The sequence below is a fragment of the Pseudonaja textilis genome, chromosome 2, assembly GCF_049901715.1.
Source record: "Pseudonaja textilis isolate UNSWEBS1 chromosome 2, rPseTex1.2, whole genome shotgun sequence".
Lineage (NCBI taxonomy): Eukaryota > Metazoa > Chordata > Lepidosauria > Squamata > Elapidae > Pseudonaja > Pseudonaja textilis.
Genome location: NC_141991.1, coordinates 255,162,352 through 255,188,371, shown reverse-complemented (window position 1 = coordinate 255,188,371; position 26,020 = coordinate 255,162,352). Strand labels below are relative to the sequence as shown.

Sequence of the window (26,020 nt, the reverse complement as noted above, 5' to 3'; positions counted from 1 at the left end):
GTGGTCCGTGAGAAAAGTCCCCCCTGCCAAAGCAATTAATCCAGGCTGTGTGAGCACACAAGTCCGCGCGGCCCGCGGGAACACAGGTCTTGCGTCGCTTGCATGGCGAACAACACGACTTGCCCCACATGCCTCGCCTGGGGCTGGGCGAGCCTGCAGCCTGTGGGAAGTCCCGGGTTCAAGCTCCGATGCAAACCCAGAAAAGGGGCGAGTTCCGTAACTGGGCGAGCCTCCTCCCGAGCGCAGGGCAGCGGCTTCCTCCGCCAGGCAATGTCTCCCTGGTCCCAGGGCTATTTCGGGAGGCCCACGCGCTCCTCCAGGGGGGGTCAAAAAAGGCAAGATGGCCGCCCTCCCCCCTGTGCTTTGTAGCCGATCCCCAGAGAGCTGAGCAGGCTCCGAGGGGGCTTCGCTCGAGGGGGACCCCCAGGGCTGAGCAGCCTGTTTGCATGCCTCGGGAGGGGTGACCCCCTAATCCCTGACTGGCCAATGAGCCAAGAGACCCCATCTCTCCTCCTCCTCCTCCTCTCCCCGCTTCTCCCATTGATGAGGTTCCCTAGTTGGGTCATGAAACGTCTGCAAGAAGAGAACCAAGCTCAGAGAGGAGGCCCCAGTCTTCCCCCTCTTCCTCCCTCCCATCCTCCCCTCCTCTTCTTCCTCCCTCCTTCTCCTTCTCCTCCCGCTCCTCCTCCTCCCTCCCTCCTCCTTCTCCCTCCCATCCTGTTCCTCCCACCCACCCTCCCCCCTCCTCTTCTTCCTCCTCCTCCTCCTCCTTCCTCCTCTCTCCTTTCCTCCTCCTCTTCCACCTCCCTTCCATCCTCCCTCTTCTTCCCATCCTCATCCTCCTCCCTTCCACCCCCTCCTCTTCCTCCTCCCTCCTTCTCCTCCTCTTCCTCCCATCCTCCCCTCCTCTTCTTCCTCCCTCCTTCTCCTCCTCTTCCTCCCTCTCCCTTTCCTCCTCCTCTTCCCTCCCTTCCATCCTCCTCTTCCTCCCATCCTCCTCCTCCTCCTCCCTTCCACCCCCTCCCTCCTTTCCTCCTCATCCTTCTCCTCCTCTTCCTCCCATCCTCCTCCTCCTCTTCTTCCTCCCTCCCTCCTTCCCTTCCCATCCTCCTCTTCCTCCCTCCCACCCTCCCCTCCTCCTCCCTCCTCCTTCCCTCCCATCCTCCTCCTCCTTTTCCCCTCTCTCTCCTACTCCACTCCCTCCTCCTCCTCCGGGCCCCTCCAGCACTCTGCACATGCTCCAGAGCCCCCTGCCCTGCCAAGCCGGCTCCCGGGGACCCTTGCAGAGACCACCCCCCCTCCACCTCTCCGCCCTGACATCCTCCGCGCGGGGCGGCTTCCCAGGCGCGTTCACACGACCAGCGGCGGCTCACGTGCAGATGGGGGGCGGGCGCCGGCGCGGCCACCCAATCAGCGCTCCCCGGGCTCTCCCGCAGCCAATGGCAGGCAGGGGCGGGGACCAGCGGCGCCCCCCCCCCCACACACACACACTCCCGACCCGGCCCAGCCCCGCCAGGCAGGGCGAAGCGGCGGCGACGGCGGCGGCTTTCCGGACCGGCGGCTCCCGGTAAGTAGACGGGGTGTGGCGAGGGTGCCTCTGAGCCAGTGCAGAGGGCGGGAGGAGGAGGAGGATCCGGCCCTTTCCCTGCCCAGCACCGAAGCGGCGCTCTTTCCCCGGGGAGCCTCGCCAGGTCGACTGCGCCCGCCGCTGGAGGCTCGCTTGGCCCTGCCCTGGGGAGGCTCGGCGGGGAGGCTGGCCTTGCAGTCCCGCCCGCGGGAGGGTCCCGGGGGTGCCGCCCCTCCGATCCCCTGGCCGGGCACGGATGCCGGACCTCAGGGTGGCCCCACCCGGGCGAGGTCCCGCTCTGCTTGGAAAGCGAGTCGGGGAGCTCGAAGTTGTGCCAAGTTTCTCAGCTGCAAAAAAGGGGGGGGGAAGGGAGGGAGTCCTCCTGCCCCAGGATCCCCTCTGGGATTTCGGGACACACACACACACACACACACACAAAAACCCGGGTTGTTTCCTCGGAGCCCCTTCTTCCGGGATGCTTCCAGCTGGGATTTCCTCGTGGTCTCCCATCCTTCGTTGGCCGGCCCAGAATGCGAGGAGGGGAGAAGGAAGAGCTGTCTGTTGTCGGGGGCGGAAGGCCACCCTCGCCCCAGAAACTTTTGGGAACCTCTGCCCCAAAAATTGCACCCCAGAAGGAGTCCTCCCCTCCCCCCGCAGACTTCACACCTGCCGAAAACTTGCAGGTATTTCAAAAGGGGCCTTTTGAGGGTTTCAGCTTTTTTTTAGAACGCCTCTTCCAAGTTGCTAGTCCACAAGCAACCCTTCCAGACCTTTCCCCCTTTTTTGGTTTCTTTAAAGTCGCAGGTTGCAACCCAGGAGATCTCAACCGGTCACCCCACACCCACCCCTTACTTTCTCCCCTGCTAGCCCCCAAATGGACCCCACATGGGTTGCCATGGGGATGGGGCTGAAGGATCCTTGGCGGATGCCACAAGGGTCACTCTTGGGTTTGCCTTTGTGCGTGTGTGTGTGCGCGTGTGTGTCTTTGTGCGATCTGCACTAGTAGAAAGTCTTCCAATTTTACTGGAAATCCGATAGTCCTTCACTTCCCACCATTCATTTAGTGACAATTCACAGTTATCGCCTTTTCATGACCCCTTTATTCCTTTGCGGCATGGAGTCTGGGCAACTGAAGGGAGCTAGCAGTGTTTCATGGCCGGAGGCTCTTCCTGTCGCCGATGCGGAGTTTTATTCAGCAGATGTATTCTCATTGTGCCCCGAGAGAATTCACCCACCAGGAGCGGGTGAATTCTAGTCGTGTCTTACTTAGGCAGGAAGTTACCTGGTTGCCTTTGGGTCATTCCCCAGGAGACGGTGAGTTCTAGTCCCACTTTAGGTATGAAAGCTGGTTGGGTGACTTTGGGCTAATCACCAGGAGACGGTGAGTTCTAGTCCTGCTGTAGGTATGAAAATTGGCTGCGTAACTTTGGACCGTTCACCAGGAGACGGTGAGTTCTAGTCCCACTTTAGGTATGAAAGCCATCTGGATGGTGTTGGGCTAATCACCAGGAGACTGTGAGTTGTAGTCCTGGTATGAAAATTGGCAGTGTGACTTTGGGCCATTAACCAGGAGACGGTGAGTTGTAGTCCCAGCCTAGACATTAAAACTGGCTGGGAGACCTTTGAACCAATCACCAGGAGACCATGAGTTCTAGTCCTGCCCTAGGCATGAAAGCCAGCTGGGTGACTGAGCCAATCCCCAGGAGACGGTGAGTTCTAGTCCTGCCTTAGGCATGAAAGCCAGAGTAGTGACTTTGAGGCCATCACCAGGAGACAGGGAGTTCTAGTTCCATCTTAGGAACAAAAAGTGGCTGGGTGAGTTTGGGCTAATCACCAGGAGACGGTGAGTTCTAGTCCTGCTTTAGGTATGAAAATTGGCTGTGTGACTTTGGGCCATTCACCAGGTGGCGGTGAGTTGTAGTCCCAGCCTAGACATTAAAACTGGCTGGGAGACCTTTGAGCCAATCACCAGGAGACCATGAGTTCTAGTCCTGCCTTAGGCATGAAAGCCAGCTGGGTGACTGAGCCAATCCCCAGGAGACGGTGAGTTCTAGTCCTGCCTTAGGCATGAAAGCCAGAGTAGTGACTTTGAGGCCATCACCAGGAGACAGTGAGTTCTAGTTCCATCTTAGGAACAAAAACTGGCTGGGTGACTTTGGGCTAATCACCAGGAGACGGTGAGTTCTAGTCCTGCTTTAGGTATGAAAATTGGCTGTGTGACTTTGGGCCATTCACCAGGAGACGGTGAGTTGTAGTCCCAGCCTAGACATTAAAACTGCTGGGAGACCTTTGAGCCAATCACCAGGAGACGGTGAGTTCTAGTCCTGCCTTGGGCCAATTGAGTGACTTTGGCCTATTCACCAGGCGATAGGGAGTTCTAGTCCTGCTTTAGGTAGGCAAATTGGCTGGGTGACTTTGGCCTGTTCCCCAGGAGGCCGTGAGTTCTAGTTCCACCTTAGCCACGAATGCTGGCTGGGTGACTTTGGCTGGAGAATTCTGGGAGTTGAAATCCACACGACTTCAAGCGGCCAAGATGGAGAAGCCCCTGGTCCTCAAAGGGGCCGATGGGTAAGAGAAGGAGGGTGTTGGGGTGTGTTAGAAGGGACGCCTTGGTGCTACGCGTCCCTCTTGGTTACTGGCACAAAGGCTGCATTGTGCAGGCGGCTTTTGAATGGCCCCATTGACGTTTCCAGGGAGGTGATCTGGGTTGACAAGTATTTGGCGCGGCTGAGGTGGGCCCCGGGGGGGCAGGGTGGGGGGGCTCACATAGCAGAGACCCTTGCCAGCTCTCTCTCTCTCTCACACACACACACACTCACACACACACACACACACTAAAAGACACAGGCCGCCCAGATTCGCGGCATCTCTGCCATGAGAGTCCCGGGTTCATTTCTTACACAATCCTACGCTGCACTAACGGAGAGGTGGAATCAAGAGTAGGTGAAGTGTTAAATGCCACTTTTATAAATAGCAATTATGTAGTGCCCCATGGTGCTTTGCCGTGCTCTCCGGGCGGTTTGGCAATGCCAGACTGAGAAGAAACAACAAAGAGGATTAGGAGATTAAAGAAGGGTTGCAGGAAGCGGGCAGGTCTAGTAGTAGAATGGAAAGGAGGAGTAGCGGGGACATGAGAGCGGTCTCCCAGGATTTGAGGGGCTGCCCCAGAGAGGAGGAAGGGGGTCCATTTGTTTTCCAAAGCACCAGAAGGCAAAACAAGGAGTAATGGATGGAAACGAACCAAGGAATTTAGGAAAAATTTCTTAACATTAAAATCAATTCACCAGTGGAACTCCTTGCCACCAGAAGTTGTAGGTGCTTCATCACTGGAGGTTTTTAAGAAGAGTTTGGACAGCCACCTGTCTGAAATGATTCGAGGGTCTCCTGCTTGAATAGGGGGTTGGACTAGAAGACCTCCAAGGTCCCTTCCAATTGTGGTTGACTCTTAATTATACTTTTCACGGTCAACCCCTGTATCCCAGCGTCTCTTCCTGTACCGGGGAGGGTCTGAGATTCGGCGTACAGGTAGAGGTTGCAAAATGAGTTTGGCTTCAGGGCCACGTTTGTGCTATTGTGCAAGGGGCATGTGCAAAGTGCAAAGCCGGACCTGGAAAGCCGGAATGGAGTAGGTAGAGGTTGATTTAACCCAGCCGAGAACGCTGTCGGATCCAAAGCTGCCGTGATTGGAATCACTTCGGTATCTAATGCAGTGTTTCTCAAGGTTGGCCCCTTTAAGGGGGGGGGGGGTGGATTTCAGCTCCCAGAATTCCCCAGCCAGCTCCGCTTATGGGAGTTGGAATTATTGAATTCTGGGAGTTGAAATCCCCCCCCCTTAAAGCGGTCGAAGGAAACACTGAGCTAACCAGGTTGGATGGGCGCGACCCTTCCCGAATTCAGCCTTTCTTTTCTTGCACAGGTGAGCCCAGTGACCTCTTGGGGCTGAGCGAGGGCAGAAGAACTACTCCGTAGCCCATCCTCCTGACCCAAACCTGCTCGTCTTCCGAGCCACCTCAACGTCCCGGGAGAGATCACGTGCCGTCCTTTTGAAAGGGTTTTTTTTTTTTAAAAAAAAAAGAAGAGGATCGGCCAGACGTTTGTTCCGGAATGGCGTAAGGCCGCCTGCTCAAGCACAGGGGGTTAGACTAGAAGACCTCCAAGGTCTCCTTTCCCCCCAAACTCTCCTTCCCGTCATTTCTGGATGGCTTGAGAGGTTTGGCCGCCAAGGAGGCCTCCTCCCTTGTGGGCACGCCGGGGGACGCCGTACCTGCCGGGAAAGGACCCACCTGGAGCCCCGTGACCCAGTATGGGCCTCTCCACGGGGGCCGTGATTGCTATCACCTTCAACTGTGTCATCGCCTTCCTCATCCTGGCCCTGTTGCTCATCCTTTGCAAGGCCTGCCGGACTCCATCCTGCCCCGACCAGAGTCCGCCTTCCGAGTCCGACGAGAGGGGCAACGAAGAGAGGTACCTCCTGCAGCCTTGACCCGATGGTGCTGGTTCTGACCGAGGTTTCCTTAAGAAGAAAGCAAGGAACCCCCCCCCAAGCTCAGGGATCCCCGAGGACCCCAGAATTCGTCCATGAGCTACAAATATTCCCTTTGGTTTCAGCTTTGACCTGATATGTAACTTTGACTTGCTTTGCACCTTAAAACCTACGTGGAACTTCATTGTGGCCCCTGTCTGGATTTTTGGGGACCGTGTCCTACACACCGCCTGTCTTTGGTTCCGATCCAGGCTTCCTTAGAAAGCGGAAAACGCAATCTTAGTTCCCGGCAAAACCTCTTTGATTTCCCACAGCTGTGAATTGCGATCATTCCCAGTGTGCAAGGCTTCGTATTCAGGGGAGCGTTTACTCACTCGATCGCACTTGGAATGCGGCCCGAGAACGACTGGCCGAATGCAGGGCAAGGCCAAACTTGACGCCGAGTCAAACAGAAGCTTTTCAGAGCTTGAATCGACCAGACGAACTAATTGCTTCCTGCAAAAGCTCACATCCCGTTCGCTCCTCTTGTATGTCCTATGGGAGGGGCCAATCATCTCCCAGGTGTGGCCTTACTCCTGAATCAGACCTGCTTTCTCAATGGTTCTTGTCTTCTGCTAGCTCTGTGCATGCGCAGGCTGGGAACCGGCTCCAGCTGCTCCTCCTCCTCGCTGCTGCCTGAGCCCAAAGGCAGCTGATGATGGCCAGCCTGCCCTGGTCCCATCTCTGCCTCTGATGCAGAGCCTTCCTCCGCCTCCAAGACTGGCCCTGGTTCCTCCCCAACCTCCTCGCTACCGTCCGACTCTGCTGCCAGCTCCGTCGGCTGCCGGCGAGCCACAACAGGTGCCACCTCATCTGGCGGACCAGCAGGGTCTCGGTGCCATGGGCGACGGAGGGGAGACTCAGGAACAGAGAGGAGGTCCAACCAGGTGGAAAAGCCACCCAGAGCTAATCTGCTGGCCTTCAAGGATTCACAGCCATGGGGACTCCCGGTGGGTCTTCTCGGGACGGAGGCCAGCCCCGCCGTGCAGGAGGAGCAGCTCAGAGTCCTTCCTCTGATGCCGGCCTCGGGTGGTTCTGGAGGCCCCCAAGAGGTTCTCCTCTTCTCCTTCCAGCTGGCAGAGAGAGAGGGGTGTGGGGGAGAGGCCTGAAGGCAGCCAGTGCCGGGAGGAGAGGGGAACGGGTCCAAGGATGGGAGAACGGACAACTCGGGCGCAGGAGTCGCGAGTCGGGGATGTGGGGGAAAGAGGCGTAGGGAGAAGACAGCTCACCGAGTTGCCCCCAGGGGGGAGGATAGGGCTAATTCCTGACCCCCACCTCTTCCTTCGATGTGGCTTTGCCTCATGGGTGGGGGGGGTAAGCCGAGTTGGGGTCCAGGGCTAACTACCTCAAAGCGGATGGACGATTGGGACAGTCTGGGAAGAGATGGGAAAGGGGCGCGGATAGGGATGGAAGCCAGAGGGGCCAGACAAGAGGCCGGGCGGCTGGGGTCCCTTCTGTCCCCTGGCCCCCTCCTCCCATCGGGCGGGGAGGGCTCCCAAGAAACAGACCCGTTCAGCAGGCCGAAGGGAGGGGAAGGAGTTTTTTGGGGGGGTCCTTGGTTCCGTCGGAGCGGGATGGTTTCCTTGCAGACGTTTCACGGGCCAACTAGGTAACAGCCTCCGTGCTAGAAGAGTGGGGAGTTTGTGGAGAGGAAGAGGAGGAGGACGAAGACTCTGGGGTCCTTGGTGCTCTCGGAGCTTGAGGGTTTCCTTGCAGATGTTTCACGACCCATCTAGGTAACATCAGTGCTAGAAGGGTGTGGAGGAGGAGGAGGACGAGGACTGTGGGGGTCCTTGGAGCTCTCTAAGCTTGGTGGTTTTCTTGCAGACCTTTCATGACCCAACTAAGTAACATCATCAGTGGAGGAGAGTGTGGAGGAGGAGGAGGAAGAGGACTGTGGGGTCCATAGTGCTCTTTGAGGTGGGTTGTTGTCTTGCAAACCTTTCATGACCAGGCTAGGGAACATCATCAGAGCTGGAAGGAGGAAGGGGCTTTTGCGCTCTCTTTGCATAGAAGCAGCTGGCTCTGTCACTGTTCAGTGGGGCCCTTGTGGAAGGCCTGGGACGTGGGTTCGGATCCCGGCCATGCCTCCGGGGGAGGACGGAGGGGTCTCCCTCAGCCAGAGCTCTTGGGGTCTTCCTTGGAGGCAGCCCTTTGCCCCTCCTTGTCCAAGGCCGACTTTCCTGGCTTATAAAGGACCCCCGGGGTTCCTCTCTCAAAAATATTCCAAGCTGCAAAATAAAACCTGGATTATTTTTTTTTCCAAAACTTCTGTGTGTTTTTTGAAAGGGACCTTCAGCTCCTTGGCATATGAAGGGCGTACAGGTGGTCCTTGACTCACAACGGTTCGTTTAATGACCATCCCAAGCTACGCCGGCACTGACAACAGTGACTAGTGACCATTTTTCACACTTACGATCGCTGCAGCTTTCCCCGTGGTCACGTGATCCAATATTCAGCCACTTGACAACTGACTCGTATTTATGACAGGCGCAGCTTCCCGGGGTGTGTGTGTGTGTGTGTCACCTGATCCCCTTTTGCGACCATCTGCCAAGCCAAGCCCATGGGGAAGCCAGCTTCACGACCGTGTCACTACCTTAATGACGGCAGTGATTCGCTTAACAAATGTGGGCAGCAAGCTTGCAAAATGGGGCAAAACTCCCTTATGAACTGTCTCGCTTAGCAACATAAATCTGGGGCTCGCTTGTGGTCGTAAGTCAAGAGCTGGCAGGCACGCTGGGTGCCTATGTGTGTATAAAGGCTGTTGCAACCTCCCATCCAGCTCCCATTTCCTTCTTTCCTTCCATTTCCTTCCTTCCCCCTCCCATTTCCTTCCTTCCTTTCCTTCTTTCCTTTCCTTCCTCCCATTCCTTTCCTTCCTCCCATTTCCTTCCTTCCTTTCCTTCTTTCCTCCCATTTCCTTCCTTTCCTCCCTCCCATTTCATTCCTCTCCTTTCCTTCCTTTCCTTCCTCCCATTTCCTTCCTTCCTCCCTCCCATTTCCTTCCTTCCTTTCCTTCTTTCCTCCCATTTCCTTCCTTTCCTTCCTCCCATTTCCTTCCTTCCTTCCTCCTTTCCTTCCTTCCTTTCCTTCCTTTCCTCCCTCCCATTTCCTTCCTTCCTTTCCTTCTTTCCTCCCTCCCAACCAGTTTTCAAAATTCAAAAGCTGAAGCTTCTTTGGTTCGGACGCTTCAAAACGCTCTCAAGGAACAAACAAGCCACCCGTCCAGTTGCTTTTGGGGGGGAAAAGCCCCTTAGGGGACAACCGTGTCCTGGATGGTGGAGAATTTACTGAAACTGACATTTGATTCAAAGGAGACTTTTTTAGCCTACGAGAGAGAAAGAGAAGGTGATCACTCGAAGCCCGAGAGTGTGTGTGGGGGGGAAAGAAACCCGAGTTTTCAGATCCCCATTTCGCCCAGATCTCTGAACCGCGGGCAGGAAGGCTTGGCCAAGCAGGGGCGTTGGTTGCCCGTACAAACTGCCCCTTTGTGCAAAAATTGGGCCTCAGGGAAAGGAGGACATTTGTGCAGCTGGACGGTGTCAAATCTCCACTTTTATTTTTTCTGCATGCAAAACCTTTGAACAACAACAACAACTAAAAAGCCTCTTTGTGTTGGAAATGTGTTTCCCGAGGCCGCTTTGGCACAGCCGGCCACCCATGGCCGCTGTCCCGGACAAAGTATTCTCACGCCTGGACTCCGGTGCTTCCCTGCCGGGGGGGGGGGGAGGGAAAGGGGAAGGGAACGGGGCAGCTTGGATGCAGCTCACTTGCTGGTTTTGGGTGCCGGTTCTCTCACCAAATTCAGGAGTTTGTCCAGTTTTGCGATCTCCACTTCGGGCCCTTTCTGGACCTCTTGGCCCTTTTTCTCCTGCAACAAGAGAAACACAAAGTCGTCACCATCTCGTTTCCCCGTTTGCAAAGAACAACGTGGGACGATTGTGCAAAGCGGGCATCACAGAGCGTTGTGTGGGTGGGGGATGACCCGAAGGGGCGTGGCACAAAGGCAACACAGTCAGAGAAGCAAGAAGGGTCCCATTATGATCTCCAATTTTGCCCCCAAGGTCCTGGTTACCTTCTGGCTGGAGAAATACTCTCCTAGGAACAGCCTTTGATTACAGAGAATTAAGTCCAAAACAAGGGACACACAAACTGTAACTTAAAGTCCAAACAAACCAAACTGAAGTGATTTGCTTGACAGGGCAGGAGAAGGAATTGCAGGGTTGGAAGCACGGCAAAACTCACACAGTTGGGAAGACACCAGGAACACAGCTAAGCCACGACAACACAGGATAAAGTCACATTTGCTCCCAACAGCCTGCCTTTCTTATCAACAGTCTTCCCAGGTATGGCTATTGAAAGGAATCAGGGCCCTTTCCTCCCCCATAAGCCACCCAACTCATCTTGCTCCCTTCTCTGTTCCTCCCTGTGTGCCCTAGGATGAAGAGGTGGGTGGGCCTGGGTCTTCCTCTGAACTCCCTCTCCCTTGTTCTACCTCTCTCCTGCTCTGCCCAGCCGGATTTTGCCCTTCCCCAGTTTCCTCCACAGCCAATGGAGCCACGCTCCCACTGTCAGCTGTCTGGCTTCCTCCTCGGATTCAGACTCCAACAGGGGCATGACAGCGTGTGTGTTGTGTCTGTGTGTATGTTGTTTGATGATGGTGGTGGGTTTTAAAAGGAGGTACCCCCAGTGAGGAGGACAGGACTGAGGTTGTCCAACCTGGTTCACTTGGCTAGGGAATGAACTCTGCGGATCAGTTTGTGCAGGACTGCCGTGTGATGAATTGGGCCAGGATGTCTGCAACCTTAAACATCAAAGAGCCACTTGGACCCATTTCCCACAGAAAAGAAAACACCGGGTGGGCGTGGCCAACTCAATGTCACTTCCACCCAGTCACATGACCCAGTCACCTCCCACAGTGCCTATGCAGGTTTTATGGCTCCCGGTGTTTTCTGTGGGAAGTGGGCCTCTCTTTCTCTCTCCCTCCCTCCCTCTTCCTTTCCTTCCCTCTTTCTCTTTCCCTCCCTCCGTCTCTCCCTCCCTCTCTCTTTCCCTCCTTCCCTCCCTCCCTCTTTCTCTCTCCCTCCGTCTTTCTCCCTCTCTCTCTCTTTCTCTCTCTCTTTCTCCCTCCCTCCTTCTCTCCCTCCCTCTGTCTTTCTACCTCTTTCTTTCTCTCTTTCTCCCTCCCTCCCTCTTTCTCTCCCTCCCTCTCTCTCCCTCCCTCCGTCTCTCCTTCCCTCTCTTTCCCTCCTTCCCTACCTCCCTTTTTCTTTCTCCCTCCCTCCCTCTTTCTCTCTCTCCCTCCGCCTTTCTCCCTTTCTTTCTCTCTCTTTCTCCCTCTCCCTCCCTCCCTCTTTCTCTCCCTCCCTCTCTCTTTCCCTCCCTCCGTCTCTCCCTCCCTCTCTCTCTTCCCCTCCTTCCCTACCTCCCTTTTTCTTTCTCCCTCCCTCTCTCCCTCCCTCCCTCTCTCTCTCCCTCCCTGTTTCTCCCTCTCTCTTTCTTTCTCTCTCTTTCTCCCTCTCCCTCCTTCCCTCTCTCTTTCTCTCCCTCCCTCTCTTTCCCTCCCTCCCTCTCTCCCTCCCTCTCTCTTTCCCTCCTTCCCTCCCTCCCTTTTTCTTTCTCCCTCCCTCTCTCCCTCCCTCCCTCTATCTCTCTTCTCTCTCTTTCTCCCTCTATCTCTCTTTCTCTCTCTCTCTCTCTTTCTCCCTCTCCCTCCTTCCCTCCCTCTCATTTCTGTTTTTTGTATTTTACCTTCTCAGGCCAGGCGAGGAGTGACTGGGAGGGGAGGGTGAGGGGAGGGGCCAGCCAGTAGTAGGATCACCCAACAGGGAGCCACAGCAGACGGCCCAAAGAGCCCCATGCAGCTCTAGAGCCACAAGTTGCTGACACCTGGGCTAGGATGACCCAATTGGTGAAAATGCAATAAAAAAAAGGACACAAGAAATGACAGCCAGAATTATTCTCCAACTTCTGGGAATAACAACAGCCACACATCTAACAACCACCACAGCCACAGCCACGCACTGCCATGAATTACTCAGGACCAAAGACAAGAGACAGGAGGATGAAAAGAAGCAATGTAATTTACAAAATCTATTGTAACCATTGAAACTGATTTCACGTCGACTGAAAACCGAGATCCACAAACAACGGTTGGCAGTCAAAAGCCATGACCCCCCCCCACCCCAAATCCTTAATCCAGAGGTCTCCAAGCTTGGCAACTTTAAGACTTGTGGACTTCAACTCCCAGAATTCTCCAGCCAGCACAATTTTTGGCTTCGTTGCGTTTTTACAAACGGGAAGCTGAAACCTGAGCCCGGGCCAGAGGATTGCTGGCGCTGTGCTCCTCCAAATTGCAACGCTCGCAAAACCACCCATGTCCTACACATGACCGTTGAGACAACGGCGCTTTGTTTGTGTTGTCTGGGGTGACTCGTGAGCCACCATCCCCAGGCTGGGAGGGGGTCCGAGCCCCCTTTGCTCCTGCCCCTCCTGCCGCAAGCAGCCTGCCGGTCCACGACTTGTTCATCTTGCAGAGGGAAAACCAATCAGGCTAACCAGGTTGGTGAGGTCTGTGATCTTCATGGCGGCAAAGCCAGGCCAAGCTAGGCTAATCTTGGTTTGTGGCAACCAGGAGACGCTTGCAGAGGAAGAAAGTGAGGTGTGGGAAAACCCCTGTTTTGCCCCGGAAAGGGGTGAATTGCAGCAACCCCTTTGAGGCAGAGCCTGGAGGGGTTGTGCAGACAGGGATCGTACCCCACCTGACTCCCAATTTCTTCTCCGAAACCGAGTTCTACTTTGGTGGTTCTGCCGGGCGAGTGTGGCTGCAGTGCTCCGTTAGGAATCGGGCAGAAACGCACAAAGTCAGGCGGTGTGTAGGACACAGTCCAAAAAGAAAGCAAGATAGGGGCCACAGTGAAGGTCCACCTAGGTTTTAGGTGCGAAACAAGTCAAAGTTGCATATCAGGTGAAAGCTGAAATAGCCCTAGAAATTTGTAGCTCAAGGATGAACTCTGGGGTGGGGTTTTCTTGCTGACGTTTCACGACCCAACTAGGGAACATTGTTGGGGTATTCCCCGTTAGGAGAATGAGTGCATTCAGGGAAACGTAGTGAGAGTGGTGAGGAATAACACACAACCATCATACAGATACACTGAATAGTAAAATGTAGGTTTTACTTCCTGTAAAGGGGTAAACAAGGTCCAACAAACAGTCCAAATCTTACACAGTTAAAGCAGGTAGTATTCAATACAATCAGTCCAGGGATAATCCCAAAACAAAGTCCAGTATCATAAAGTTCAGTAAATGGAGTTTGCTAACAGTTTGCAAGACTCACAGCAATTCCAGCAGAACGATGTTCAGGCAACAGGCAATAGGGAAAATGCAAAAAGAGAGAAACCAGGATGAGGAGCACAGGCCTCATCTAGCCTGGAGAGCTGCCAAGCAACTATTTCCAAACGCAGTGCTGACAAGAAAGGACTCAGCACGAGTCTCTGAGATGCACAGGCAGATGGCTGCAACAAATGAATTGTTTCCTGCAAAAGCCCCCTCCCCTTTTGATTCTCTTTTAAACGCTCTGGGAGGGGCCATTCACCATACACCTGTGCCTTTACTCCCAAGTCGGACCTTGTTCCTTAACTGTTCCCTTCTTCTGACAGCTCTGTGCATGCGCACATTGGGAACAGGCTCCAGCTATTCTTCTGCCCCTCTGATCTCTGACTCCAAAGGCAGCCGGGAAATGTCGGACGGCCCTGGCTCCATCTCTGCCCCGACGCAGAGCCCTCGTCCGAGCTTCCTCAGCCTCCAAGACTGGCCCGTATTCCTCCCCAACCTCCTCACTGTCCGCCTCTGCTGCCAGCTCCGCTAGCCGCCGGCGGGCCACAACAACTGGTCTTTCGCAGAGGCTACTAAAAACAAAGCGCCCGGAGGAAGACAGAGAGTTTCTAGCTTAAGCCATCCTTAAATTTCTAGGCTTCAAGGATTTTCCATTTACTCTGTCTCCCCAAAAAGATTTTTGCCTCTACACCAGCCCTCAGCAAATTCCATTTGGGGTCCTGAAGAGGAGGAATCAAGAAGAAACCGGAAGGCATAAATAAGAGAGGAAAGAAGAGGAAACCTTGCCTTTAAGATGAGGGGACACCAGCTCCCTGAATTCCCCAGCCGGCCACTTTATTGTCTTAAAGTCATTACGGTTGAGAAACAAGAAACCAAAATCATCGCTTTATGAAGCTTTAGTAAGACCCCACCTGGAAGGATGCTACGTCCAGTTTTGGTCAGCACGTTACAAAAAAAAAAGAGGTCGAGACTTTGGGAAAATGTGCAGAGAAGAGCAACTAAGAGGATCAAAAGTCTGGAGACTAAAAGAAGAAACGTGTGAAGAGCAATAGCAGGATTTGGATTTGGCCAGTCTAGAGATAAGAAGGACCAAGGGGTGGGGGGTGGGGGGGACATCATAGCAGTATTCCAATATTTGAGGGGCTGCCCCCAAAAAAGAAATGGGGGGTCCATTTATTTTTCAAAGCACCAGAAAGCACGACAAGAAACGACGGATGGAAACTCACCGAGGAGAGAAGCAACCTCGAATTAAGGAGAAATTTCCTAACAGGGAAGACCGTGAACCAGTGGAACAGCCTCCCACCAGAAGTTGTGGGGGCTTCTTCATCACTGGAGCTTTTTAGGAAAAGACTGGACATCCACCGGTCTGAAATGGTACCATAGGGTCTCCTGCTTGAGCAGGGGGATGGACTAGAAGACCTCCAAGGGTCCCTTCCAGTTCTATTCTGATGGATTGCTGGAAACTAAGAAGTCTTCCTTCCGCTGAGCTGCATTCCTTACTTCCGGCATTTCTCCATACCATGACTTCCCCTTCCTCTTCTTCCTCCCTCCCCTTCCTCCCTCCTCCCATGACTTCCCCTTCCTCTTCTTCCTCCCTCCCCCTTCCTCCCTCCCTCCTTCCTTCCTTCCTTCCTTCCTTCCTTCCTTTTCTTCCTTCCTTTCCTCCCTCCTTCCTTCCTTCCTTCCTTCCTTCCTTCCTTCCTTCCTTCCTTCCTTCCTTCCTTCCTTCCTTCCTTCCTTCCTTCCCTCCCTCCTCCTTCCTTTCCTTCCTTTCTTCCTTCCTTCCTTCCCTCCCTCCCTCCCTCCTCCCTCCCTCCTTCCTTCCTTCCTTCCTTCCTTCCCTTCCTTCCTTCCTCCCTTCCTTCCTTCCTTTCCTTCCTTCCTTTCCTTCCCTCCTTCCTTCCTTCCTTCCTTTCCTTCCTTTTCTTCCTTCCTTCCTCCCTCCCTCCCTCCTCCCTCCCTCCCTCCCTCCTCCCTCCCTTCCTTCCTCCTTCCTTCCTTCCTTCCTTCCTTCCTTCCTTCCTTCCTTCCTTCCTTCCTTCCAAGGGTCAGTTTTCAAACTTCAAAAGCTGGAAACTGGACTCAGCAATATCTGAGAGAGGAGCGTAATTCTCCTGTTTTCCCGTCCCTTTTTCTTTTTTCCCATTTCCGCAACGTCCCATCCAGGGCAGCCTACTCTGAGGACGTGCTACTCTTGATTCCCAGAGCATGCAATTTTATGCCACATCCCTAGTTGGGTCATGAAATGTTTGGAGGAGGAGCCCACAGTTCCACCCTGAGTTACACACACCCTCTTCTCCCACTGAACGTATCCTACGATGATCTTTGCCCTTGCAGACCCCTGTAGCTTCGGCACACACACATACACACACACACACCCTCCACATCTCACAACCTCTCCCGCCCTGGCCACAGATGGCAACTCACAGGAGGCAGCCGGCTGAACCGGAACTGCAGCCGGTTGGGCCCATTTGCCAGCCAGCGGGAGAGCCTGGGCATCTGCGCAGGGTGATTAGCGCAAGCGGCTCGATTAATGCGCCAGATATCAAAGGCCCTGGTGACTTTGGGCTCCCCCTCTCCCCTTCCTTCCCCCTTGGCCCTTGGCCTCCCGGGCTCGGCACCAATGGCAGGTCCTCGCCGGCGCCTACTCGAGAGGAGGGGAAGGCTGGTGGCTGTGACCCAGGCTCGCTGTGGCTTCTTCTGCAATCATCCAAACGCGACTGTAGAAAGTGTGACTTCAGCATGGTCAATGCCTGGAATGCGCTACTTGACTCTGTAGTTACATCCTCTAACCCCCACTACTCCTTCAACCTCAAACTATCCCCTACTGACCTCACCCCTTTCCTAAGAGGTCTTTAAGGGGCGTGCATAAGCGCACCATCGTGCCTCCCGTCCCTGTCCTGTTGTCCCCACTTATTCCTACCTATTTCCTGTATTCTTACTCATGTTTATTCTTAAACCTATAGTCTTGTAAGCAATTGACAAATCAAATAAATAAATAAAAATAAAAGAAGGAAGGAAAGAAGGAAGGGGGAAGGAGGGAGAACAGGGAAGGAAGTAAGGAAAGAAGAAAAGGAAGGAGAGAAATGGGAGGGGAAAGGAGGAGAACAGGGAAGGTGAAGGAAGGAACGAAGGAAGGAGAGGAAAGAATAGAGGCAGGAAAGAAAAGAAGGGAAGGAGCGGGAGGAAGGAAGGAAGGAAGGAAGGAAGGAAGGAAGGAAGAAGGAATGAAGGAAGAAAGAAAGAAAGAAAGAAAGAAAGAAAGAAAGAAAGAAAGAAGAAAGAAAGAAAGAAAGAAAGAAGGAAGGAAGGAAAAAGGAAAGGAAAGGAAAGGAAAGGAAAGGAAGGAAAAGGAAGGAAGGGAATACGCATTCCTAAGAGGTCTGTAAGGGGCGTGCATAAGCGCACCATCGTGCCTCCCATCCTTGTCCTATTGTCCCCATTTATTCCTACCTATTTCCTGTATTCTTACTCATGTTTATTCTCATACGTATTGTCTTGTAAGCGATTGATAAATAAATAAAAATAAAAAAAAGGAAGGAAAGGAAAGGAAGGAAGGAAGGAAGGAAGGAAGGGAAGGGAAGGGAAGGGAAGGAAGGGAGGCTAGAGAGGGAAAGAAGGAAGGAAGGGAAGGAAGGAAGAGAAGAAGGAAGGGAAGGAAAGGGAGGGAAGGGAGGGAAGGAAGGAAGGGAGGGAGGGAAGGAAGGAAGGAAGGAAGGAAGGAAGGAAGGAAGGAAGGAAGGAAGGAAGGAAGGAAGGAAGGAAGGAAGGAAGGAAAAAAGGAAAGGAAAGGAAAGGAAAGGAAGAGAGAGAATACCCATTCCTAAGAGGTCTGTAAGGGGCGTGCATAAGCGCACCATCGTGCCTCCTGTCCCTGTCCTGTTGTCCCCATTTAATCATACCTATTTCCTATATTCTTACTCATGTTTATACTCATTCGTATTACCTTGTAAGCGATTGGCAAGTCAAATCAATCAATAAATTAAATAAATAAAAACTAAAATATATGAAGAACGGTTGCAGGAATTGGGAGTGGCCAGTCTAGAGCAAAGAAGGATTGGGGTGGGGTGGGGGGACAGGATAGCAATCTTCCAATATCTCAGGGGCTGCCCCAAAGAAGAGGCAGTCAAGCTCTTCTCCAGAGCACCTGAAGGCAGGACAAGAAGCAACGGGTGGAAACTCATCCAGGACAGAAGCAACCTGGAACGAAGGAGAAATTTCCTGACAGTGAGGACAATTAACCAGGGGAACGGCTTGCCACCAGAAGTTGTGGCAGCTTCATCCCGGGAAGCTTTCAGGAAGAGACCGGACTGCCATGGATCTGAAATGGGTTGGACTAGAAGACCTCTAAGGCCCCTTTCAACCGTCCTGTTCTTTACTAAAACCGCACGAAGAACGGTTGCAGGAACTGGGTAAAGTTTAGTTGAATGAAAAGAAGGACGAGGATTGACGTGATGCTTAGCAGTCATCCAATATTTGAAGGGCTGCCCCGAAGCAGACGGGGTGAAATGATTCCCCAAAGCCCCGGAAGGACAGGACCAGAAGCAAGAAAGGATGGAAACGGATCAAGGAGAGAAGCGACCTGGAACTTTCTGGCATGGAGGACAATTAACTGGTGGAATGGAATTGGCCTTCAGAAGATTGGTGGGTGCTTCGTCACCGGAGGGGGTTTAAGAAAAGACCTGTCTGAAATGGTATAAGATCTCTTGCTCGAGCTGGGGTTGGACTAGAAGGCCTCCAAGGGTCCCTTCCAGGCTCTCTTCTGATTGATTATGGATGGAGGGACTTGGATGCCTGTAATGAACACGCACACACACACACACACACACACACACACACACCCAGGGAACAGGCAACGCCATGAATGTCAGGCAGCCTCTAATTCTGCCTCTGCCTTTCCGTCGGCCTTAATGGAGCAGCTATGAAACATCTGGGGCCACTTAACTGTTCCAGTGGGGGTTATTATCGGGGGGCTGAGAACACACACGTACAACGTACCCCTGGACACCGAGTCCTTCCTTGAGGATCTCTTTCTCAGCACGGACGGAGCCTGGCACCCTCTGGGCCTGATCTGCAGCAAATGGGGAAGCGCTTCTGGCTTGGAGCTGCCAAACTGTGAATTCCCCCCACGCCCCCGACGCCAGGCAATGGCTGGACAAGTTGGGGAAATGTCCAGCTCCTCCGGCCATCCTCCTCCCTGCTCAGCACCTGTTCCTCCTGGACTCCGGCTGATCGGAGCTCCCTGGGTTCATCCGTTCATCCCTCCATCCCTCCAACTCATTCTTTTCATTCTTTGTTTCTCATTCTCCGTCTCTCTCTCTCTCTTTCTCTTTCATATTCTCTCCTCTCTGTTTCTCATTCTTTCTCTCATTCTTTCTCTCTCTTTCTGTTTCTCATTCTCTTTCGTATATTCTCTCGCTTTCATTCTCTCTGTCTTTCATGTTCTCTGTTTCTCATTCCTTCTCATTCTCTCTTGTTCTTTCTCTCTCATTCTCTTTCTATTTCTCATTCTTTCTCTCTTATTCTCTCTTTCATGTTCTCTCTTTCTCTCTCATTCTCTTTCTCCTTCATTCTCTCTCTCTTTCTCTCTCATTCTCTCTCTTTCATTCTCTCATGTTCTCTCTCTCCTCTCTCTGCCTCACATTCTTTCTCATTCTCATTCTTTTTCTTTCTTCTCTTTCTCATTCTCTCTCTTATATTCTCTCACTTTCATTCTCTCTGTCTTTCATGTTCTCTCTCTCCTATTTCTCATTCTTTCCATTCATTCTCTCTCTCTCATTCTCTTTCTCTTTCTCATTCTTTCTCTCTTATTCTCTTTCTTTCATGTTCTCTCACTTCTGTTTCTCATTCTTTCTCATTCTCTCCCATTCGTTCTCTCTCTCTCGTTTCTCATTCTTTCTCATTCTCATTCTTTCTCTCTCATTCTCTTTCTCATTCTTTCTCTCTTATTCTCTCTTTCATGTTCTCTCTCTCTGTTTCTCATTCTTTCTCATTCTCTCCCATTCGTTCTCTCTCTCTCGTTTCTCATTCTTTCTCATTCTCATTCTTTCTCTCTCATTCTCTTTCTCTCTTATTCTCTCTCTTTCACGTTCTCTCTCTCTCTCTGTTTCTCATTCTTTTGTTCTGTCATTCTCTGGTTCTCTCTCTTTCTCATTCTTTCTCCCTCTTTCTTTCGTTCTCTCTTTTTCTCTCTCTCTCTTCCACATTCTTTCTCTTTCTCCCTCTGTCTCTTTCATCCCATTATGAAAACCATTCCCGATCCCTGCTATACGTGTGATCTTTCCATCCTGCCTTTGTCCCAAGAGCCAAGGACAGTCTACGTAGGGTTCCCTCCAAGAACCTCTCCCACAGTTGGACCGACTGATTGCTTCGGAACCAGAGTTGTTCTTCTCACAGCCCAAGACCTCCACGTCCCACACAACGACCCTTCCACAAATCAACTGGAAATATAATTATAAAGAAGGTGGGGTTGTTGTTTTTTAAAAAAAAGCCCTACGTGGTAGACTTGTGATAAAGCCAACAAAAGTTGGGGCCAGATTCACGGTCCGATTCAGAAGAGCTTCAAAACAAACATACCGCTAAGAAACGAGAGGTTTTCCTTTTAGAAGTGCTGGAGAGAAAGATCTTAGGAGAGAGAGAGAGAATAAAAAGGATCTTTCTTATTTTGTATGCTGATGGCAGACAGAATTTTTTTATGCGGAAAAAAAAAGAAAAAGGGAAGGCACGTCAATCCCCACAGTGGAGGAACGGGTGGAAAAAGTGACAGAGCCGGCAGAGCGGGCAAAACCCACCGTTTTAATTAAGGAAAAGGACGTATCTGGTTTTGTTTTTAGTTGGGGGCGGCTTCTAAGACTTCGTACTCAAAAAAGAGGGGTGGGGAATTGAAATGGTGATTTTAGGTCCCGATGATTATTAGTTCAGTTCATTGCTATACCAATGGCTAGAATTTACTAATTATATATATGCATATATATATATATATATATATATATATATATATATATATATACTAGCTAAATATCGGTGCTTCTCTACGAAACTATGTGGTTGGGCTTAGTTTTGGGGGAGGAAAAAAGGGGGGGTGAATTCTGCCTCTGCCTACCAGCATCCATCGGTTTTCATCTGGCTAGCATCCTGTCAGTGTGTGAGAGAGTGGAGGGCTGTTTGGAAACTGAAACAGTATTTGGGGTATGAGCAAGAAGGAGACAGCAAGGAGACTGGGCGTGGCTTAGCTCAACCGTTCTGTACTAAAGCTGCTTGGTGCTCTGAAACTGAAATTCCTCTGCTTGTGTTTTGCCTTTGGAAGAGATTTCTTTTCAGGTGGGGAGGGGAGTAGAACTCCTTAGCATCAGAGCTTGTTAATAATAATAATAATAATAATAATAATAATAATAATAATAATAATAATAATAATAATAATAATAATAATAATAGTATAGGAAATACTCTAAATGCTCTGATGGCCATTTCGAAGAATCCTTCCTTAGGAGCCCCTAGAAGCCAAGAGGAACCTACAGGCCAAATTTCAAGTTTGTAGGTTTTACGGTTCAAGTTTGTAGGTTTTACGATTTTGTGATGATGCGTGAGGGGTATTTATATATATATATATAAATGTAACTCTATTTCATACTGAAAATAGTTAGAAGATACTGCTTTTTTTTCTTCCCCTTTGTCCTCGACCTCACCTTTCCTTCCTCCTTCTTTTCCCTTCTCTAGTTATTGTCTAGTTATTGCACGATCGCGGATTTCTGTCTGTCGCCGAAGCCCTTCAAACCGGAAGCTCTCAGAAAGCAGCCTGCATCTTGAATCAGGACGGCTGGTATCCCGCCAGCTACAGGCCCCGAAACAGGGGGCGGGATTTTACCGGTTCAGACTGGTTTGACCGAACTGGATGTTACAGTTACATCTGGTTTGCTGAACTGGCATTTCAGCCGACTAGCTGGTCCCATCCACCGTGCCCCTCCCAGGAGTCTCCACACAATGCAGGTAAGGGCAGAGTCTGCATGGAGGCTCTGGGAGTGGGGGAAATGGGCCTTCAGGAAGTCCGGGGAGAGTCTCCAGAGCCCGGGGGCAGCCTCCGGACCCTTGGGAGTGTCAGGATTCCAGCAATCGCCCTAATTAAATCACGATTCTCGAGCCAAACTTCAAAAAAAACCTTCAAAGGATCCGTTAGAGGTGACCTATTGGCACTGCCCTGTGTGAAGCCAACTCTGGCCTACATAATTTACAGTCACATGTGACTCTGTTTCCCCCCTCCTCCCTGGGTGTGTCATAAAGGGGCCTCAAATAGGAGCCTCTGTGGCGCAGTGGTTAGAGTGCAGTACTGCAAGCTACTTCTGTAGCCCAGTGGCCTACAATTTAGTAGTTCAAATCCCACCAGGCTCCAGGTGGACTCGGCCTTCCATCCTTCTGAGGTGAGTCAAATGTGGACCCAGATTTTTGGGGGCAATAATGCTGATTCTGTTAACCGCTTAGAGAGGGCTGGAAAAGCACTATAAAGCGGTATATAAGTCTTAAGTGCTATTGCTATAAATCGGATTCTCCAGATGAGCCCGTTCACGGGCTGGGTGTCATCAATCACATTCTCCAATTAAATATATTCACGGGCAAAAGCTCTGGTAGTTTAGTTACAACCTTTTGAAGGTAAGAGTTGGAATATACTTCGCTTTCAACTGCTCTTCCAAATTTCCTTCCTCCTCCCCCACACACTTTTAATGGCAACTACTAGGGATGTTTTATGAGTTGACAGGGAGGATGAAAAACGGCCCTCCTGGAAGGACCAGAAGTCGTCCAAGGGACCTGTTTTTGGTTCCGGTGGGCCACCATGTTTTTACCCTCCCAGAGGCCTGGGAGAAGCCTCTGGACCCCGGGGAGGGAACAAACGGCCCAGCAGGGCAAAAACGGCCTCCCCTGGGCTCTGGAGGCTCGCTGGAAGCCAGAAACAGGAAGTTCCGGTAGGTCACAACCACCACGGCCACCCAGCAACCGGTTGCTGGGATTTTTGAATCCTACCCCTGCCCCGGAAGTGAATCCGGCAGCACTTCACCTGTTGCAAAGCGACCGTCATCCTCTGCACCAGGCTTTTTGGCGTTAATTTCAGTATTCGCTTGTTTCTGCAATAAGCAGAAAGTGCCACAAGATCACCCTTCTCATCCCCTGCCTCCTCTCTCTGGCAGCTTCGTCCAGCGTAGCTGTGGGGCAGGCTCAGCAAACCGTATTAACTGGTTTATCTCAGCCAAATCCCCGCCATCTGGTTGGGGCCCTGCTGGGGCTTAATAGATTATAACAAAGCTGGAAGGGACCTTGTAGGTCATCTAGTTCAACCCCCTCCACCCAAGCAGGAGACCCTACACCATTTCTAACAGATGGACAGTCCAGTTTCTTCTTGAAAGCCTTCAGGGATGAAACTCCCACAACTTCTGAAGGCAACTTCTGTTCCATGGGTTGATTGTTCTCCCTGTCAGGAAATTCCTCCTGATTTCTAGGCCTTGAATCTCTCCTTGTCCAGTTTCCATCCATTCTTCCTTGTCTGGTCTTCGGGTGAACAGGGGTCGCCAACCTTTTGGACTTCAGGGACCACCAAACTCATCATTTTAAATCCCATGGACCAGAGACCCTGGAAAAATCCCCAAAAAAGTCTGCACGAAAATTCCCCACCCTGTTTTCCAACCGACCGATCATTCTTTATTTGGGATCGCAGGATACTGTCTCCAGCTCCGTTCTCAGGGAGAGAGAGAGAGAGACTTTTGGCTTCATGCAAGGAAAGCAGAAGAAGCTGCAGAAGTCTTTCTTTCTCTCCCTCAAACTCTGCCAGAAATGAGCCTCTTGGAGCAGGAAGCCCTGCAAGGTCCCAAAGACTCATTTCTGGCAGAGTTTGGGGGAGAGAAAGAAAGACTTTGGCTGCTTCCCTTGCGTGCAGCCAAAATCAGAAGAAGAAAGAAGTGGAAAGAAGCAGCCCGGTAGCCAGGCGAAGCGTATGGGGCGAGTGGGGCAAGTTCCTCCCTCCGCACTTCCCCGCCCCTCACTACCTCATGTTGTTCACAATGCAAGTGATGCAAGCCTTGTGTTCCCATGGGCCCTGTGGGTGGCGTAACCTTGTGTTACCACACAGCCTGGATTAATTGCTTTGGGGGTGACATTTCTCTGCAGACCACCAAAAATTTTTTGCGGACCACCAGTAGTCCCTGGCCCACTGGTGGGAGACCACTGCTTTAGAAAATAGCTTGATCCCTTCTTCCTCTCTGTGGCAGCCCCTGAAATACTAGAAGGCTGCTATCCTGTCTCCCCTGGTCCTTCCCTTCCCTAGACTAGCCAGGCCCAGTTCTTGCAACCGTTTGTTGTACGTTTTAGCCTCCAGTAATCCCCTAATCATCCTGGTTGCTCTTCTCTGCACTCTTTCTAAAGTCTCAACCTCTCTTTTATAGTGTGGTGACCAAAACTGGATGCAGTACTCTAGGTGTGGCCTTACTAAGGCTTTGTAGAGCGGCATTAGTGCCTCCCTTGATCTCGATTGTATCCCTCTGTTGATGCAACTTAAGAGTTGTGTGTGCACGGGATGCACTTTCGCTTCCAAACTGCTGGGGTGCTGGTTCAAACTCCTTTCCCCACCCTTTTTCTGCGGGCAACTATAAAACGGGCCTAGAAAACGTTTTAGGAATTGGCACAAAGTCATTTGCTTAAGGACGGTATTACTCGCACAGCACGCGCAGTGAATCCCTTAAGAACTGGGGCGAGAAAGTTTGTAGTACGGGGCAAAGCTTGCTTAACGGTTAACTGTCTCGCTTGGCAGCCTGAATGCTGGGCGCCTCCATCGGGGTCACGTCAAGGATTACGGGCAAACTAAAAAGCAAAGTAAACAACTCGAAGGGCCGATGGGCCGCGGAGCCTTTTTCTGCGGTTGATTTTCCGCGTTTCTATGTTTCTACCGTGCTGTTAATGGCATCTCAGCGGGGGCCAAATCCTTTTTCCTACCTCTGACCGAAAGGCCTGCCAACGTTTTGAACAAAGGGCTGTTAGTCAGTCAAAAGTATTTATTTCATCATCGCCCTGGAAAAACCGAGCAGGTGGGAAAACATTTTTACCAAAGAAAGAGAGAACAATAGGGGTTTTTTTTTTCCTGATTTGTGGCTCTCTCAATGGTTTCTCTGTGCTTAAACTTAGATTTAGTGCCTGTGCAATTCAGATTCTCTTCCATTTAAGCAGGATATTATTTCACGCGCAAAACTGGAGCGGGCCATGTTTTGGTGGCCAGGAGTTATTGGGGGGAAGGTGAAACAGGGCACTACGATACAGAACGACAGAGGTAGAAGGGAGCTTGGAGGTCTTCTAGTCCAGCCCCCTGCTCAAGCAGGAATCCCTATAACCAGGTAAGTAGGTAAGTATGCAGACAGACATACCAACCAACAGACAGATAAATACTGTAGTTAGGTAGGTAGGTAGGTAGGTAGGAGATAGATAGATAGATAGATAGATAGATAGATAGATAGATAGATAGATAGATAGATAGATAGATAGATAGACAGACAGAAAGATAGACAGACAGATAGATAGATACAGAGAGAGAGATATACTGTAGATAGATAGATAGATAGATAGATAGATAGATAGATAGATAGATAGATAGATAGATAGATACAGAGATATGATAGATGATAGATAGATAGATAGATAGATAGATAGATAGATAGATAGATAGATAGACAGATAGACAGACAGATAGATAGATACAGAGAGAGAGATATACTGTAGATAGATATAGATAGATAGATAGATAGATAGATAGATAGATAGATAGATAGACAGACAGACAGACAGACAGATACTTACAGAGAGAGAGATATACTGTAGATAGATAGATAGATAGATAGATAGATAGATAGATAGATAGATAGATACTGTAATTAGGTAGGTAAGATAGGTAGGTAGGTAGTAGGTAGAGAGAGAAACTGTAGTTAGGTAGTTATGTAAGTAGATAGAGAGAGAGAACTGTAGTTAAGTAGGTAAGTAGAGAGATAGATAGAGATAGAGAGATAGAGATAGAGAGAAATTGTAGTTAGGTAGGTAGGTAAGTGGATGGATGGATGGAGAGAGAGAGACATAGAACTGTGGTTAGGTAGGTAGATAAGGAGAGAGAGAGAGACTATAGTTAGAAAAGTAGATAGGAAAGTAGGTAGGTAGGCACATAGGTAGATGATAGATGATAGATACATACATACATACATACATACATACATAAAGAGAGAGAGATACTGTAGTTAGATATGTAAGTAGGTAGGTAATAGATAGATGGATGGATGGATGCATGGATGGATGGAGAGAGAAAGAGAGAGATACTGTAGTTAGGTACGTAGGTAGGAAAGTAGGTAGGTAGACTGCTACATAGGTACGTGGGTAGATGATAGATACTGTAGGTTGTGTACCAAATAAATCCAAGAAAATGTGTTAAGGGCCCTCTTTCTTGGCTGTACAGGAAGTCCTTGAACTATGACCACACTTGAGCCTGAAATTTCTGTTGCTAAGGCAGACAGTGGTTAAATGAATCTTGCCCCACTTTACGTCCTTCTTGCCACAGCTGTTAAGTGAATCGTTGCAGCTGT

General features: G+C 51.1%; 2 protein-coding genes across 2 annotated transcripts in view; one reads left to right on the top strand and one right to left on the bottom strand.

Annotated features, from left to right (window-relative positions):
• Window positions 1-1,457: 1,457 nt before the first annotated feature.
• On the top strand, window positions 1,458-8,357 carry ENHO (energy homeostasis associated). The gene is made up of 2 exons (XM_087927583.1): window positions 1,458-1,571; window positions 5,489-8,357. The coding sequence occupies exon 2, from the start codon at window positions 5,871-5,873 to the stop codon at window positions 6,048-6,050; it is 180 nt and encodes a 59-aa protein (XP_087783709.1). The 5' UTR covers window positions 1,458-1,571; window positions 5,489-5,870; the 3' UTR covers window positions 6,051-8,357.
• A 1,269-nt stretch (window positions 8,358-9,626) lies between these two features.
• The window catches only part of DNAI1 (dynein axonemal intermediate chain 1), a 127,693-nt gene continuing 111,299 nt past the window's right edge, over window positions 9,627-26,020 (bottom strand). The window contains exon 18 of the mRNA XM_087923229.1: window positions 9,627-9,960. Within this exon, the coding sequence (XP_087779355.1) occupies window positions 9,856-9,960 (105 nt within the window). The 3' untranslated portion in view covers window positions 9,627-9,855. The remainder of the gene's footprint in view (window positions 9,961-26,020) is intronic.